The sequence below is a fragment of the Ochlerotatus camptorhynchus genome, unplaced genomic scaffold (assembly GCF_037179485.1).
Source record: "Ochlerotatus camptorhynchus isolate MF236.1 unplaced genomic scaffold, CSIRO-AGI_Acam_v1.1 ptg000062l, whole genome shotgun sequence".
Lineage (NCBI taxonomy): Eukaryota > Metazoa > Arthropoda > Insecta > Diptera > Culicidae > Ochlerotatus > Ochlerotatus camptorhynchus.
In genome coordinates this window covers 3,292,590-3,311,598 of record NW_027040552.1, presented here as the reverse complement: position 1 = coordinate 3,311,598, position 19,009 = coordinate 3,292,590, and the positions used below count along the sequence as shown (strand labels likewise).

At 45.6% G+C, this 19,009-nt stretch overlaps 1 protein-coding gene across 2 annotated transcripts in view; it reads left to right on the top strand.

Annotated features, from left to right (window-relative positions):
* Myo81F (Myosin 81F) overlaps window positions 1-13,517 on the top strand; it is a 211,987-nt gene extending 198,470 nt beyond the window's left edge. Inside the window, exons 8-16 of one of the 2 annotated variants that reach the window (XM_065239781.1) lie at window positions 5,300-6,170; window positions 6,231-6,593; window positions 6,660-6,889; window positions 7,473-7,650; window positions 7,704-8,658; window positions 8,714-9,220; window positions 9,293-9,591; window positions 9,654-10,097; window positions 11,830-13,517. In XM_065239781.1, the coding sequence (XP_065095853.1) occupies window positions 5,300-6,170; window positions 6,231-6,593; window positions 6,660-6,889; window positions 7,473-7,650; window positions 7,704-8,658; window positions 8,714-9,220; window positions 9,293-9,591; window positions 9,654-10,097; window positions 11,830-12,147 (4,165 nt within the window). In that variant the 3' untranslated portion in view covers window positions 12,148-13,517. Of the gene's footprint in view, window positions 1-5,299; window positions 6,171-6,230; window positions 6,594-6,659; window positions 6,890-7,472; window positions 7,651-7,703; window positions 8,659-8,713; window positions 9,221-9,292; window positions 9,595-9,653; window positions 10,098-11,829 lie in introns of both variants that reach the window. The other variant, XM_065239780.1, reaches the window with a different exon arrangement.
* The last annotated feature ends 5,492 nt before the right edge of the window (window positions 13,518-19,009 follow it).

Below are 19,009 nucleotides of genomic sequence, written 5' to 3'. Positions count from 1 at the left end.
TAAAGGCGGGGCTACAAAGCAAGACCATGCTGGAGGTGGCTGGGTTCGATTCCCGGTCCGGTCTAGGAATTTTCCGGTCTGGAAAATTTCTCGACGTCCCTGGGCATAGAGTATATGATTGTAGTTGCCACACAATTATACTAATGCAAAAATGGCACAGACATCGAAAGCTCTCAATTGATAACAAGTGTATCTAGAATACTAATTTGATAGCACGCAAGAATCAATGTGATAATACACACAGGGGTCATAGTTCGCCAAACTTCTTCAGCATCTAACCCAACTTGTTGTTCCATACTATTTGAGTCCGTACAACGCTTTGTTCAAGCTACACACCATTGCACGGTTCTGACGATTTTCGAACATCGAGGGCTGCTCCATGTAGATTTTCTCCTCCAGATCTCCTTGGAGAAAAGCGCAAATCGTATTTTGCTGCCAATCCCAAAAGGTATCGCAGAGAACTGTGACGAACGGCCGGGGAATATGTTTCTTCAAAATCGACCCGCTTTCGCTGCGAGAATCCTTTAATCAGCAACCTCGCCTTGTGTCGGTCCACATTTCCGCTCGAATCGTACTTTGTCTTATATCAAGCTGAACATTGATCGATTCTCGTCGTCGACTTTCTCTTTCGTTAATAACTTGAGCAGATAACCGTTTCTTGTTGTGTTTGTGCTATTAGTTGCTAGATAAAAGCTTGTTTTATCGATCTGTGTGCTGAAAGTACCTGGGAATGCCTTTACATGTCCGTGGAGATACAAAGAGAAAGTCGACGAAGAGAATCTGTCAATGTTACTTAGGACCTAATACAATGTTCAGCTTGATATATCCACTTGCATTTTATCGCCTTCCTACCTTTAGGAAGTTCGCCAGCGTCCAGGTACCGTTGCTGATCAACGCATCGTACTCCTCCTGTATGGCTACCTTCCACTTTTCGGGATCGGGACGCGACATCGCATCTTGTGGCGTGACAGGATCGTTTGAAATGTCGATATTTACATTGTCGATCTGTTGCTGAGTCGTCAATCTACTAAAATAGTCCAACTCGTCTGACTCCACAGATTCGTTCGGCTCCGCAACTTGCGCAACATCAGCTTGGGAAGTCTGTGAGGAACGGCAACAAGGCAAGCCTTTGGTCGAAACAATAAACTGATCATACTTTCCTGGGCGATTGTGATCCCGACCGCTTCGCCTCAACGCTAATGACCCACGCGGATATGACACTTGGCGGGGTGTGAGCACGGTTACGGTCAATCACGGAGTCTGTTGAACTGCTGCTAACGTTGCTTAACGCCTCTTCGTAATCGTCGTCTTCGAAGTCACTCTCGGGAATAATTGGTACAGCCGCGGCACTCGTTTTATCCGTAACCTCTGACGATAGTGACACAGCCCAACAAACATTGAACGCAGAATAATAGCTTATTCAAGCAAAAATAAGCAGTCTCTTCAACATCCAGTCTGATCACCGTGCGACCACTTCCTCGATCAGGTTTCAATTCACGACTTCCAATTGTCCCTTTGTTGATGAATCTTACATCCCGACTCTTGACAATCTTTCTGATCTTCAGATCAAATAAACGATAACCCTTGGTATCTTCATCCATTCCTACCAAAATGCATGCTTTCGCATGTATCCCATTTGCGTCGATTTTGTTTTGCAACGTGAACCATTGGTTGTGTTCTGAAGATTCTAACGCTCCAGAGCTCTTCAGGTGTGACATAATGTCCTCGTGTCGGTGAACGATTCAGGAGGTATACCGCCAGTGACACAGCTTCTGCCCAAAAATGTTCGTCAAGATTCACTTAAAAAAGGAAGGGTTGTATGCACGTTCGACTATCGACTGATTCACCCTCTCTGCCAGACCATTTTCTTTTGGAGTGCAGCTATTCGTGGTTTGATGCCGGTTTCCAAACCTGGTTTGTATATTCTAACCTGTTTGTCGCTCTGCCATCACATGGAATTTTCTGAATGTATCCAGAACTTCGCCTTTCGACTTTGATCGCAGAAAATAGACAAACATCCGTCTTGACTTGTTATCCACAAATACAATATAATATCTGCTTCCTCCTAACGACTTGACTTCCATCGGACCACAGATGTCTGAATGTATCGACCACCAACACTTCAGATGCACGGGAACCCTTCTTGCTTAATGGTTGCCAACTGTGTTTTCCCATCGCACTTGCGCTGCAATCGCTGTCAGTCTTTTCACCAGGGGGTAAGTTACTCAGCACAGTACGCCGAAAGTTGATTCGGCACAGCTTGGGCACATCCATCGGCACAATCTCGAAGGCATTGGATTGTTTATTAAATAAAATGGGAGCACTGCTGGACAGCTGTCATTGAAGTCTGCCGGTGTATTTCAGAAAACTACTCTAACTGTATATACTAGAGAAATTCAGACCAGCAATTCACGTCTCGGTTCACATTTAAATTCGAAATGTAGGCTTCCGAGGGCTGTCGATTGCTATCGAGGCCGGTCACAAGTCTTACAGCTACTACGCAAATGGAGTGTACTACGAACCGGAATGCATGAACAATTTGGATGGATTGGATCATTCTCCCGAAACTCCAACCCGATGGCAAAACCGAACCTCTTAGCTTGGATCCTCCTTCTTGGCATAATCCATTCCGACGTCAGAAACCTCCGAGAGCTTCTTGCCCGGAATCATCACCTTCAGCAGTTCCTCTTCCAGATTGAGCAGAAAGGTGTAGTGCTTCTGAATTGTTTCCATCGAATTTACCAGCAACGTTCGAACGACATTGGAGCATAGGACTTGTAACGCGCACCCAGAGCACAGATGATCGATGCGAAGTGCAGATAGTTCTTGTCGCTGAATGTACTGAACTTCAATCTGTAATTGCCACCCGATTGGATAATCGCCGGGTGGCACATGTCCAACTAGTTGATATCGGAGACAAACCTTTTGTCCGTCAGAGCCTGCTCGACACCTTCCGACAGTTTGGCATGTTTTACTTTCTTATCAGCATCGATAATCTCCAAGATGTGATCCTTGCGGTACTTGTTGAATACGTCTACCGTCACCAGGCAGGCCTTCTTGATGGTGATAACCTCGGAGTCCTCCTTGGAGCACATGATGTACCCGATTGGGACGCTGATGTCCACCGTGTTGAAGCTCTTGTCCTTGACGAAGGCTCGCCACGATTCACACAATTCACCCAGGAAGTTCTCCTTGAAGAAGACGCCCAACGTTCTGCAATCCTTGATCGCCTCCAGCAGCCTTGCCTATGTTATTCTTATCCCAAACCAGCAGCTTAACCGACGGAATGCCCTCCTCACCGTCCTTCTCGATCTGCTTTAAGAAGTAGATCTTCTTGCTGGTCAGGAAAAATATGGACTTTTCGCACATCACCGTAATCGTATCGGTCAGCTCGTATCCCAGCAGCCAGGTCTGCAGCGAGGTGGATTTGCTGTATTGGTTTCCTCGTCTTCGCCGACCGCCGTCAGAATGCAGTCCGCCTTCTGCAGCGAATCATCATGGGAAAACTCTGGCTAATTCCAGTTGGCGTAGAGGCGTTTTATTCGTCGGTAGAAAGAATTCTTATCGAGCACGATATTCGACATTTTCGGGGCCGTTGTGAATGCAAACCAAAACATTCAAACTGTCAGAAATACCGGGTTGTTAAATATACCATAATATACATATTTTTCAAACAATCGCAGCTTGCTCTATGACCGGCACACCTGCGGCACACTGAGAAAAATGTTGATCCAAGAATGGTGTGCGGAGTGATCTACCCCTTGCTTTTCACTCAGTTCCATGCAATCAACCAGCCCATCCGTCAGTTTCTTTAATCCCGCCAAATTCAGATGGCCCATTTGTCGATGCCAGATATCCAGAGACACAGCTGATGAGCATGCAAGTACCTGCTTTCCCGACAATGCATGTGGCCTCAGAATGGTTTTTCCGATAGCTTCAATGCTCATTTCGCCCTTGTTGACCGCAACAACATTACCATTCGATGGCTTCAGATCCTTCAACAGCGCTTTGTTGTGAGTCATGTAAACTGTTGCTCCGGAGTCGAAAAACCAATCGGTGCTGCTGTTGGACTCAATCGACGACAACACAGTGCAAAAAACTTCTGCGTTCGAACTTCTAAAGTCTTTTGCGATGTAGCTGTATTTCTTACACTTCCTGCACTTCGGACCTTTTGATTCCGTCTTGGGTTGGTTGAATGTTTCCTACTGCCTGTTGAATCCTCCACGCTTCCCTTTTGTCAGTAGTGCCGCATCCGACGAAGGTGCCTGCAGCTCCTGCAGTAGCTTGGTCTTGATGGCATGTCTTGTTACCGATGTTCCGGAGTTTTCCAGAGCCATAATCATTGGCCTGTACTCCGTCAACCCATTCCGCAGAAATCTTGAATCCAATTCCAATTCCATTTCCGAAATAATTTGATTAACGTATTCCGACATCGATGAATAGCTTGCAGGGTCAGTCTTCACCAGATTCCGCAGAAGTCCTACTCGCCTAGTGAGTCCGAAATCTTGAAACACTTTCTCCAGGTTGTCCCAGATTTCATTCACTGTTCTCGCTTCCTCCACTTGAACATAGCTCGTTAGATTCAGCAACAGAATTATTTTCGCTCTTGCTTTTCAGTTTTTCGTGGCGTTGACTTCCTCGAAAGTTCCGTCCGCTTTCCTATCGGGTTTGACGGCCTCACAAAGATCTTCAAGCTTGAAGTAACTTTGGACGGCGTACTTCCATGTCACCCAATTCTCCCGTCCGTACAGTCGCTCGATTCCGGGAAGAATTGAAAACTCGTGAGCTTCCGAATTCTGACTACTACTTGAATTACTGGTGATCATTTCGAATCTTCAGAGCTTCAATTTTCAGCGGTCAATAGGCCCATAACCTATTATAATGATTTATTGAGAATACGGCTTGTTCGTTTGATGTTCAATACCAGAATGATGAAATTTATTTCGTCGGTAGGAGTCATGACCTATTTCTAATGAATACAATCCAGAATTTCCTAGGAGATCCCTGCAGAATGCCCTTCGAATACTGCTGATACTAATACTTGATACTGCTTCTTCAAAGGTTGGGAAGAACACTGAAGTCACTATCTGACGATACTCCAGAGATATTTATATTCAAATTTTATTTAATTGACTGATCTATGAGTCTGTTTGTCTATGGTAACCTAACGAAGATCTTACGCGTGCATTCTAGCTAATTTGCATTCCTAACGCGATTGAACCTTCATTCCTAATGAGGCCTTCTCAACATGGCACTCATTCGCTCGTGATATATGGAATTAAATAATTCTTTCCCTTAGAATCCCATCCCTCCCGGAACCAACAATGCCACCACCACCGATCCCAACGGACAACAACAACAGTTCACTGCCAAACCCGGTTCCGATTCCGTCCACGATGGACCAGCACCACATCCGCCACAAGGAGGAACCCATCTACGAAGCGGTTATTCATCTCAAAGAGCTTCCACCACCTCCGGAGGTACACGAGAAAGTTCCTCCTGTTCCGCAGCACCAACCCGGACAAATACCTACAGCCCTGCAACAGCAACAACTCCAAGCGCAGCACCAGCTGCAGCTGGCAGCCCATCAGCTCAGCCTGCAGCAACAACTTCAGCAGCAACAGCACACCAACCACGCTCCACCACCGCCTCCGCATGCCCACGGAGTTATCCACCAGCCACAAAGTCTGGAGAACGGTGGTCACAAACTGCGACCCAAGAGTCCAGCCGTCATCCGCTCCGCTAGTCCGGTTCAACGGGGTTCCGGTGGACCGATGAGTCCTTCCTCACCAAAGCACAGCCGTCCGAGCTCAAGGACTTCCTCAACCGGCGGTGGGCATCCGTTGGCCGAACGGGAACAACGAAGGAAGTACCGAGTGGAGAAAAAGCTCCAGGAGATGCAGCAACTGGATATAACCGAGCGAGAGAAGGAATTACTGCGGGATGATGTGTACTACGACATACTGGAATTTGCTGAGAGTTACTACAATACTCATGAGCGATCCCCAGAGGGAACCATAATGGCGACCCTGACGCGGAAGGGGCGCAAGTCAGTCGACATGGTTCCGAAATATGAGATGATAACGTACTACCGGGGTAATACGATTCCTACGTCACACATTCACATGTACGATCCGGAGAATGTGACCCTAGCGTGCAATATTTTTAGGGTAAGTTTTACACTTGTTTTGATTATAACCTAACCTAACCTGATATTCTCTTGTTCCAAGGATCTCTGCAAATACACCCGTGGCGAGTTGAGCAGCGAGAAGGAACTGCAGGTGATACAGTTCATCATCGGGCAGGGAATCGAGCGGGAAGAGCTGCGGGATGAAATCTTTGTGCAATGTATGCGTCAGGCAACGAACAATCCGAGCGTGGACTGGACCGATCGGGTGTGGCTGCTGCTCTGTCTGACCATTGTGGCGTTCCAGCCAAGCAAACTACTGTTCCGGTACTTTGTGAGCTTTCTGAAGAAGAATCTGGAGTCACTGGAGGGCAAGCTGAGGCAGTACGTTCAGTGGTGTCTCGATAACTGCAAGAATACGAAGGTGCGCTGCCGGCAGTATGCGCCGTCAAGCGTGGAAGTGGCGGTGAGTATGGCAGCGTTGTCAGTTTTCTGGTTTCCAGAACATAACAATACATATCTAAATTTTTAGGCCATGCGGCGGCTGGGAACGATTGTGTGTCGGTTCTTCTTCCTAGACGGACGTACCAAGGCCATTGACGTTCACCCGACGGACACGGCCAGCGATGCCGTCGCCAAGCTTGCGGAGAAGCTGGGCCTATGCAACATCGAAGGCTGGGCCATCTATCAGTCGCGACCGGACGGGGAGGAACATGTCAAGTCACACGATTATCTGTATGACATAATTGCCGCCTGGGAAGCGTAAGTACCGCCCGTATTGGGCTTTTGTTCTTTTGCTTTAATTCTTGGACTAATGGAATGAGATTGACTTAACTAACTGAGGGTTCGAGACCGGGATGATTGTTGTAAATAGGTGAAAGATCAACGAACCAATCGAAACATACAGGCAATCGTGTTGACATAACCTCATTTTGTGTACAAAGATCATCGTTTGAGCCCAACTAAATTCCGGTTTTCTGTGGAGAGGCAGGAGGCAGTGTGTGTACCATCGGAGAAGGGGTTTGCAGTGGATTCATAAGCTCACCTTTTTAAGACCGTCGATCATAACCACGTTAATCCAATTATTTCAGCGGACGTGATCGCGGCGGCCATCAGACCAATATCGTCAAGAAGGTCAACCGACGTGCCTATCGAATCTTCCTCTACCTCAAACTGCCGGAGGAACTTCGTAGCAAAGACATTCCGAAGTACTACACTACTTGACAGGGCAATACTTGTACTGAACTACAATTGTGTGTAGGGACTGGACAAAACACTAGCTAAGATCTAGCAGCTACCAGGCAACTGAGTTGATTTTTGGGGAAAATTTTAATTTTTCTTACAGTAAACAAACCAAAATCCATGCTGGAAGCTCGACACTGCGCAAAAATGCCACCACTTTGGGTTCGGGTGAGAATCGGTTCGTTTTCAAGAAGCGACTGTTCAAGAGTACCCGTGAACTGTCGCAGGATCCGGTCGAGGTCAACATGCTGTATGCGCAGGCCGTGTACAGCGTGGTGAAGGTAAGATTCGAAAGTGATTCTCAAATGAACTTCACTAATTGAGATTCTTGTAGTGTGATGACTTCCCCGTATCGGAGAAGGTAGCCCTCCAGCTGGCCGGTCTACAGGCTCAGGTTGCGCTTGGTGATCCTTCGAATCAACCCAAACCGGAGTACTACTCGGATGTGGGCAGTTATCTTCCGGAACGTATCAGCAAAACTCGCGAAGAGCAGTTCTGGGTTCCGATCTTGGCTCAAGCCCATCGCCAGTACGGTGCCGGCCGTACGGAACTAACCGCTAAGGTCTTGTATCTTTCTTGTGTGATGCAGTATCCGCTGTACGGTACCACAATGTTCGCTGTATCGTACCGGGGCTATTGGAGCTACGGAAATAGTCTGATCCTCGGCGTCAACTGCGAGGGTATTATCCTGATCAAGCCGGACGATAAGTTTGTGCTGTACGAGTTCCGCTACAGTGATATCGAGTCGATCATGCTAGATCCGAGCGATAGCTTCATTACGATCAGCCTGAACCGTCATACAAGCACAAACACTACCACGGATCAGCAGCGATGCTTCGTGTTCGAAACGTCGCAGAAGAACGAGATCGGTTCGCTGATCGTGTCTTACTTCCCGGCGCTATCGAACTGGATAACTGAGAACGAGGTCCCCGCTAAGAAGAGCAAGGGGATCACCAACGAAGATCGCGTCAGGCTGCATCACAATGTGGTTGTATGTCGGCGACACCTGGTGGATGCGGAGATCCTACGAAAGCCGCAAGATCCTAGCGGTGGCTTTTTGAGGAATACACTTCGGCGGCTGTCAAAGCATCGGCTGGAGAAACTCCGTGCGGAACACGGCAGTCCAGTGCATGATCACGGTGAAACATACAAAGGGTTCCCACATGCGTACTGGGCCTTCAGTAGGCAACCATTGCCGCAGAGCTTGAGCAAGCTGCCGGATCAGGAGGAACAGTCCATGATGCAGGTGTTCAACTCGATCTTGACCTACGCTGGGCTGGGTCAGAACGGTAAGTTATTAAATGCTGGCGTATTCTGAATTTATTAGACTGCGTTCCACTTTAGGTGAAACTGTTCAACGAGCCGAAGACGAGCACATCACCTTGATTCAATCGATCATGGATCGATGCATGCGAAAGGAATCTCTGCTGAACGAACTGTACCTGCAGTTGATCAAGCAAACGACTGACCATCCCGATCCGAACTCACGTGTAAACCTACGTCACTGGGCCCTGCTTTCGTTGGCATGTAGCGTAATTCTTCCCCCGCAGAAAGTAGTTAGGAAATATTTGATAGGTCATTTGAAACGATGCGCTAGCGACTTCATTAGCGAGGAAGGCAAGTATGCTCGGTTTGCTGAGAAGTGCTTCTTCAAGACGCAGGGAACTCGTCGACGGCAATGGCCTCCGAGCCGGGAGGAGATCGTATGTACGATTAATCGTAGACCGATTTATGCCCGGTTCCACTTCATGGACGGGCAGTACCACTCGGTAGAGTTCCATCCGAGTTCGACTTCGAGGGAAGTCATGGAGATTGTTAAGAAGAAGATTGGACTGCAGGAAAACGCACAAGGTAAGGTTTAGGAGTTTGGTAGATGTTCCATCAGTCCAAATCATTGCTTCCCATTCCATTCATCCCATGTAGGCTACGCAATCTACGAAGTGCTAGGTGCTTCCGAACGCGCACTGCTTCCGGACGAGAAGGTTGCGGATGTGATGTCCAAATGGGAGAAGTACCGTACCGCGGCGGCACAAGCTGTCCAGCAGAATCAGAGTTCGAACCTAGCGCCAGCTTGCCGACGGCAGCATCATCTGTTCCTGTTCAAGAAGCATCTCTTCTGCGATCAGTATATTAATCTTGAAGATCCGGTGGAGAAGGAACTGCTGTACCATCAGGTGTTGCACGGTTTACGGACCGAGCGGTTCCCGATTTCCGAGATGGAGGCGGTGAGATTGCACAGAGTTTTGGTCTGAAGGTTCCTAACAACTAATGTTATTTTCCGTAGATCATGTTAACGGCCCTGCAAGGCCAGCTGGAACTGGGTGACTGCTCGGACGTTGTCCAGGACTACCGTGCGATTGCGGCCCACTGTCTACCGCCACGCTTCGTACCGAACATCCCGCACGAGGGTGTGGCCATGCATCACCAAAGTTTGCGAGGAATGACTCCGGCCGAAGCGAAGAAGTCCTTCCTCAATCTGATTCAAAGCTGGCCCCTGCACAAGGCTACCATCTTTGATGTGATGCAATCGTTTACTTCCAACTGGCCTCGGATACTATGGCTGGCGGTGGACCAGAAGGGACTGCACCTGCTGGAGCACCGTTCGCGCAACACGCTCTGCACCTATGAGTACCAGTCGATCCTGTCGTTCTCGCCGAACATGAACTGTCTGATGATCATCACCGGGTCGGACAAGAAGCAGTCGAAGGTCATTCTGACGACGGCGCAGGTGAGTACTGGGTGAAGCTGTGGGATAGCTGGGAAGGTGCCGATTTCAGACGAATTTCAGACGAGACCTTTGGCAGGCTTCTGGACGAAATTTATGGCAGTATTTGGACGAAACATGAGGCAGATTTCTGGACCAAGCATGTGCCAGGCTTCAGATCAAAGCTTGTGTTAAGCTTCTGGTCGAAGCCTGTGTTAGGCTTATGGAAGAAACCTGTGGTTGGTTTCTGGATGAAACTTGTGGTGTGCTCTGGGCGGAGCCTACGACAGTCTTCTGGACGAAGCCTACGGCAGTCTTCTGAACGAGCCTGTGACAGGCTTCTGGACGAGGCCTGTGGCAGTCTTCTAGACGAAGTCTGTGGCAGTCTTCTGGACGAAGCCTGTGGCAGTCTTCTGGAAAAAGCCTGTGACAGTCTTCTGGACGAAGCCTGTGGCAGTCTTCTGGACGAAGCTTGTGGCCGTCTTCTGGACGAAGCCTGTGACAGTCTTCTAGACGAAGTCTGTGGCAGTCTTCTGGACGAAGTCTGTGACAGTCTTCTGGAAAAAGCCTGTGACAGTCTTCTGGACGAAGCCTGTGACAGTCTTCTGGACGAAGCCTGTGACAGTCTTCTGGAAGAAAACTATGGTAGTCTTCTGGACGAAGTTTGTGGCAGTCTTCTGGACGAAGCTTGTGGCAAGCTTCTGGATGAACAGTCTTCTGGACGAAGTCTGTGGCAGTCGTCTGGATGAAGCCGGTGGCAGTCTTCTAGACGAAGCCTGCGGCAGTCTTCTGGACGAAGCCTGTAGCATTCTTCTGGACGAAGCCTGTGGCAGTCTTCTGGACGAAGCCTGTGGCAGTCTTCTGCGTGAAGCTTGTGGCCGTCTTCTGGACGAAGCCTGTGGCAGTCTTCTGGACGAAGCCTGTGGCAGTCTTTTGGACGAAGCCTGTGACAGTCTTCTGGACGAATCCTGTGGCAGTCTTCTGGACAAAGCCTGTGGCAGTCTTCTGGGCCTAGCCTGTGACAGTCTTCTGAACGAAGCCTGTGGCAGTCTTCTGCGTGAAGCTTGTGGCCGTCTTCTGAACGAAGCCTGTGGCAGTCTTCTGAACGAAGCCTGTGGCAGTCTTCTGGACGAATCCTGTGGCAGTCTTCTGGACAAAGCCTGTGGCAGTCTTCTGGGCCTAGCCTGTGACAGTCTTCTGGACGAAGCCTGTAGCAGTCTTCAAGACAAAGCATGTGGTAGTCATCTGGACGAAGCCTGTGGTAGTCTTCTGGACAAAGCTTGTGGCAGTCTTCTGGGTTAAGTCTGTTGCAGTTTGCTGCGTTAAGCCCATGGCAGTCTACTGGATGAATCTCTCTGGCAGGCTTTTAGACAAAGCCTATGCCAGGCTGCTGGACGAAGTCTATGCCAGGCTGCTGAACGAAGCCTGTGGCAGGGTTCTGGACAAAATCTCTGACATAGTTCTGGGCGTAATCTGTGGCAAGCTGTTGGACGAAGCCAGTGGCGGGGTTCTGGACGAAATATTAGACAGGTTTCCGGAGGAAGTTTATGACAGGCTTATTGACGAAATCTTTGGTAAACTTCTAAATGAAGAGTCTACCAGGCTTGTGGACGAAGTCTCTGGCAGGCATTTATCTGGAAAAGTTAGTCAGGCTTTTGCACGATCACTGTGCTAGTGTTCTGGACAAATCATGTGGCAGGCTTCTCAAAGATAGGCTGTCAGAAAATTAGTAATTCCAACAATCCTTTATTCCCAGGCCTTCCAAATTGCCAACCTGATCCGTGAGTACATGGAGGTCATCCAGACGCAGATGAGCGATGAAACACAAAAGGAGAATGCGGGACCGGGAGCACCTCAGGTACCACCCCACAATCAGCCGCTTCCGCCACCACATCAGAATCTTACTCCACAACAGCAGCAGCAGCAGCAGTTACAATTGCAGCATCAGCAGCAAGCGTTGATACAGCAACAGGATCATCGGAAAGGTCAAGGCCAAGGTGGTCAGCAAAGGCCTGCTTCGATGGCGATGCTGCGGCAATCGGGCGCTGCTCTAGTCGCTCCGCAACCAAGTTAAGGTATGATTTTGGGAGTTACAGAGTATTAGCGTAAATATCAGCAGCAATTGTATAACCCGTTCGATGCATTAAATACGGAAAGTTTACAATAATTGAATGTGTGAGAGACTGAAAGTAAAAAAAAAACGTAAATAGTTATTGGACTCAGTGAGGTTTGATAATCGATGCAGGACAGTTTTAGACCAGTCGATTACGATCGAAAGTGTACGATTGGATCTCAGTCATGACGCATGGAAATCAAAATTTTCTACTTAAATAAATATAAAATTGTCCCATGAAATCAAACATAACCAAGAACAACTAACAGAAAACTTTAATAATCAAACTTTGTATAAACAAAATATCGGTTAAGACTTTGGACAACAATTTTGATTTTCGTTGCGTCACTGAAACAAAAAAAAAATTATCTAAAGTAGTTAAATTTCGTAGTTTCCGTTACCTGAGAAGTGAATAAGGGGAAATTAAACATATAACACACTCATACTAGTAGAATCTCCCAAGTCTGTATTTATTGCGCGCTTCGATGATCTCATTTAGTCGAAATAATAAGTACGCAATTATTGCTCACAAAAAAAAAAAAAAGAAAATGCAAAACCAAGTACATTGTAAGTTTAAAAATAGTTTCCGAATCTAACCAAAACGGGCTTGTTATTAGCGATTCACAGATATGTATAACGATTTAAATCAGAAGCGCCTTTCACAACCCCTGACTGAGCACAAATTCACTACTACTGCCGCTCTGTTTTTATATGACGCGTCTTTCATTCTCTATTTTTTATTTTACTTTTTACAACAATTCTACCGTACACACTCACACTGTTTCACGAATTGTTTGGGACTCAGGCCATTACGAGTAAAATTTAGTATTCTACCTTTAGCTATTTTCCTTCTACGTCATTTTTAATTTTCGATGAAAAATCGTGTGATATGCTGTGTTGATTTTCTATCAGTGCATTGACCTACGCAGAAGTCTTTTTTGATACAAATTTATTTTTTGTGTAATTATTTACCACTTAGGAAATGTCGGAGAGTTTAAGCTAAATTATAATTAAGTAGACATATGTACGAATGTGAGTAATTTATTTATAAATGATTATTTATTTGTAAAAACAAAATATTGGCCATAATAGACTTTTCAGTTTACTCAGTTGATGAAAACTACTAACGATACTAACACACTTACACTAATAGAAACTTTTTAAACAAAACTATACACGAAACCCCGCTTTTAACCAAAACACTTGCATATACATTCTTAAAGTTTACTTCAACTCAAGATAATTTAAGAATTTTATTTACCAAATCTTACCAAGTAGGGTATAACAAACTGAGAAACAAAACAAAAATATATAGTGAAAGTCTAAACAAACAAATGCAAAACAAACTATTGAAAATGGTTGAAAATAATTATTGAATAGTTGAGAGTAACATGTTATCGAAAACCGAAAAGAAGCCTAACCCCATAACTTAATAACATTAACAAAGAAAAAAAAAACTAACCAATCGCAGGCAAATATAAACAAAAACAGCCGAAGCAAAGTTTCAGTAAACAAAAACAAAAATTCCACTAGTCAAGACGAACTTGTGAAAGTTGCAAACAGAATTTATTTTCTAGTGAATGGCTACCAAATGAGCAAAATGAGCTACACTCTTTCTTGATTCTCTTCTCTGTCCCGTTAAACAAAACCAGCACCGACAGTGTTGACTAACCCCATCCATACGCTAGTAAACAAACAGTTGAAATAATCGCTCTAGCAAGAAAAAAAACAAACAAATCAAGTTACACACGGAAAATTTGACAACAGCGTAGGATTCGGAATGCTGATCGCAGGAGGCGAATGTAAGGTAATGCTGGGAAGATCTACAGTTAGATGATTATAGTTGGCGGAGGCCACATGAGACAGACCTAGGCGATATTTCTATAACCTTTAATTCAACCGCTGCAGAATAGTGTGTGTGTAAAATGCATGCTCCACTGTTCAGTGTCATGGAATCTTACAGCAAAAGTAAATCGAGGTTTATTGGACGAATTGAAACGAAACGCGGTGCAGCTTTGATCATCCGAATGTCCTTTACATAAATTACTCTATAATCAACTCTATTACCGGTAGATTTGTGTATGATTTTTGTTTACTACTTAGGGGCCATACTTTAATTGGGGTAGGGAACGGCTAAATCAGGGGGCGACTGTTTTAATTAGTTGAAAAAATGGGTCCAAACTCATAAGTTTTGCACATTATTATAAAGTTTCATGGTGGGAACCATTACACAACGTCAAAATTATAAAAAAATCTCAAAAATTTCGTTTTTGAGTTTTTTTTATTTATTTAAATGGGGGATGTTTCCCAGAGTCTTAAACTATGTTAATCATCGATCGAGTTTCCACTTGCTGCAATTATGGCCTCCACACGCTTCCGGAATGCACGGCAGGTTCTAATAATGTAGTTGGATCCATTTCTCTCCAGGTACGGGTCAATGTTTGTCTGAGGTTTGCTGTACTCGGGTGGCGTTTAGAACAGGCCTTGGCCTTCATGACGCGCCATATTGAGTAATCCAGTGGATTAAGATCGGGGCTGGATGGCGGCCACATATCCATCGCCCAGAACGGAAGATATTCCTGCAACCACTTCTGAGTGCAGTTCGAGGTGTGGCACGGAGCCCCATCTGGTTGAAACATTTGGCTTCGGACCGTACTGTTCTTTGATCCACGGAAGAACATACTTACTTAAAATCCCTATGTAGACCTCCGTGTTGACCTTGTTGACTTTTGAAATGAACACCAGGTCCATTTTGTTTGCCATCGGAAACCACCAATTCAAACACACGTATACACAGATACACGTTCTTGTGCTCGTCGGCCAAGTCTTTTACCGGAAGAGAACTAATATACCGGTCGGTTCTGGAATTTGATACGGGATCGACGGTAAACATGCTCTCGTCGATGAACAGGATTACCGGATTTTTTCGCTTAAGGAAGTTCAAGATTTTCTTGTATCGTTCGTTGTGAGTTTTTTTTTTCCGTGCCCACGATTTCACCCCGCAATCTTCCTTTACGATCTTCCGTGCAGTAAAGTCACTGATCCCATGTTCCTTTACCATTTTCCTTGTTGAACGCACTGGATTCACCCGAATCTTCCTTTTGATAGCAGCGATAACCCTTGGAACCCGAGCTGACCTCGGACGACCTGTGGCCACCTTTGCGGATAGTTGTCCTTTCTTTTCTCGGTCTAAAACCCTTTTGACGGTCCACCGGGACAATCCCACGGCGATTGAAATGTCTTTTTGCGACATTTGCGTGTGGGACAAATCACGAATACGCTACCACTTCGTCATGGTGCAACCGTCAAACTAAGTAAATCGTTTTCTTCGATACACAGCCTACTACGGTATGAGCTATGTTATGTGCATGCAAAGAAAACCAAGGCATTGTATGCACTGGTGAAACGGGAACCTTATGTGTACAATGGTACAATCATTATCACGCATACGGTAAATAATTTCATCCGGAATACTATTTTTTAGATGAAGGTTTAGGCCAGATGCCAACATGTTAAACGTTATTTGGGCTAGAGTCGGTGTAGCCAAGTCTACCTATTGAACCGTCAAACCGGCTACCTATCGTGCAAAGTAAACAAACATTACGATGCTATGAAAGGTCCACGAAAGGTATTGCAATTAAATATAAAATATAACCGAAGAAATGATCATAAACACGCAGTGAGCATTACATTTGTCATGCGATACGTTTTGTAATGATCAGTAATGAAAATTTCTACTATTTTTCTTTAAGATAATTCGACAAAATCACTGATATAATGCTTAACTAAAGCCGTTAATTTATTTCCTCGCTAGAAGTCATTTGAAGTTGATGCAGAAGTCCTCTGTTGCCAAGTTAAAAGAAAGGGAATCTTTCGAAAACCGTGATGCGAGTTCAACTGTTTTTCTCTTGGCGTGACTCATTGTACATCGACTCTAATTTGGGCGAGTGCTATTATGTCGAATGCTATTTAGCTGAATGTGATTGGGTCAAATGAGTAATTTAATCGATTTTGAAAATTAAAATCATTTCAAAACACCACCTACAACACCACTACAATGGTTGAATCTGTGTACGAAGCGAGCGATGGAACAGTATCAGACGATGACCTTTACCCGAAGAAATTCGAGGGATTCCCTGATGAGGATATAAATGCCATGCTGGGATTTTCATAGATTTAATTCGAATTTATTTAAAATTCGCTTGAATTCTCTCAAAAATCACATTTACTACATCCAATATTGTTGCAGAGAAAAGACATGGCCTGCTTTGATGAAATATACGTAGCAATCAATTTTACTTATATTCTAGAACTTCTTCCGCCGGCGCCGGTGGTGTTCAATCCCAGCCGAGGTCGGTGGGATTTTTCTGAGGCATAAAAATCTCTGGTCACGTCTTCCTTCGGAAGGGAAGTAAAGCCGTTGGTCCCGGCCCATGTGTGTTTGATTGAATGGGTGCGATATCCTACACAGGTGTGGAAGCTACCTTCCTGCACATTCGATTACCGTCAATGGATGGCAATCGATGTCCGTCGGTGATTGGCACTAGATTGCGGAACAGAGACCGACGTTAAATAAAGGATAGAAAAAAAAGAACTTCTTCCGGTGGCCATCTGGTGATCACTTGGAGCCAATAACCAGCTAATATATCAAAATTTAAAATTGTACTACATTTCATATGGTTGCAGATGAAAATCATGGCCTACTTTGATCAAATTCACTTTTTTTTAGGTGTATAGGGCCCTTAATGTAGATATAGCTAGATAGAATATAAAGTCTTAGCGACAAATGAGGAAGGCTGGTAGATTAGTAACGGGGAGGATTTGCTTCATTTGTTAGGAGTGGTGATATGCCACAACGCACTGAACTCAAAATGAATGAGCGGGGGAAGGAGAGATCTGCGCAAACGAAGAGCGAGAGAGTACCACTTCCAGGGTGTGAAGTGATCCAGAGCACGAAAAGACAGTGAGTTAATGCGGTTCCTGGAATTGACTGTCGTCGGCTGGCTGCGAAGTGCTAACGTGGACCTCGTGGTGTGGAATCACATTGCAATCCAGTCAATGAAACCCGCTATCCGGCCGACGCTATCCAACAGGCGCTATGCAGCAGACGCTATCCAGCAGACGCTATCCAGCCGACGTTATTCGGCTGTCGCCATCCAGTCATCGCCACTCGCAGACACTATCCGACCGACACTATCGGGCCGACACTACGGGACCGACACTTTTTTTTGGCAAAGAGGAAACCCTTTTCTCCCGGAACCACTTCTCCTATTACTTCGAAGGGGGCCGTGCATAACGCACCTCACTTTACCTCAGTTAACTGGCGCTACCACTTCGCTGATCGTCTCTCCAATTTGTGAACCATTTAGCTCCCAGCGTCGCGCTCTACTCGGTTAACCACCGGTGGTGGATTCAGCCTACTCTGACGGAGAGTTCTCCCGGCTTCGGCTTTCACTTCGCACTTGTGTGAGCACATTACTACTTTCTAGCTGGTCCTCTCGCCATTTTCGCTGCAGCGCTGACATGATCTGCGTTACTGCTCTGCTGACGGCGTTAAAAGTGCCCTCCTCTCGACACATTTCTTCGACGACATTCTCCGCGCTAAGGGCGAGCATATCCTCTCGCATAGCATCATATCTAGGACATTCGAAGACCACGTGCTCTGGCGATTCTTCCACATTCCCACAATCCAGACAGAAGGGAGACGTTGTGTGTCCAAACCGATGCAGGTACTTCCTGAAGCAGCCATGACCAGACAGGAACTGCGTCAAGTGGAAGTTGACTTCTTTATTATTCCTGTTCACCCAGGTCGAAAGAAGCGTTATTAGCCTGTGTGTCCATCTACCGTTCACTGCTGCATCCCACTCCTGCTGCCACTTAGCCATCGACACCGTTCTCATCATTTGTCGTACTCGTTTCTCGTGGTTCCTCTCGTCATATAGCACCCGTAGTTCTCCGCCAAGGTGATGCCGCATACTGCCTCCATCGAAATGGTTCTGAAGGCACTCACGACTCGCGTGGCCATAAGCCGGAACGTACTGCTTAATTTCCTTTGGTTCTACTTCGTTTTCAGCCTTTTCAGCGCTTCAATCCAGGCTGGAACTCCGTACCTTAATATCGATGAGCCAAGAGACGCCGTTAAGCAGGCGTAAAGTGGAAATTTATGTGTATTCTTGAATTTGATTTTGTAGGAGGCTGATTTGTTATATTAGAATATTGTAAGATTTATGGTTTTTACGTCACAACTGGAATGTTATACCGCCTAACAACTAAGTGTTTTTTAAACTCTTTATTTGTTTCAAATTCAAATCAATTTACGTTCATCTTTAAACCTAGGTGCTCCAGCTACAAAAGTAACTTTCCAACCTTAATTGTAATTTATTTATTTATTTCGTCAAGCCAGTGTAGACTACATACAATGATTATTACAATATTTACTTACATACTATGCATTAATTCTATTATGTTTAAGCTTAGTTTTTACTTGCTGCTTGGACATAGTGATTTGGGCTATTCTTTGCATAGTTTGTTCTGTACGATTTTTCAGAAAATAAATTCCATGTTCTGAGATATCGACAAGGTGTGTAAAAGTTTAATTGTGCTAGAATTTCTGCCGAATCTATGCGCATTGGAATAGGATAATTTTAATTTTAGTTTATTTACGCGGTGATGATGTTGATTCACTCGCAACTATTTTTGAAAAAAATTAAGTGTTTTCGAACGAAAGTGTACCATAAGTGCTTCTGAACGTGTTTCGCAGTTGGGTGCCGATTCTTTTTTTGCCGTTCGACGACGACGGGTGTGCTTTCGCAAGAGTGACGTT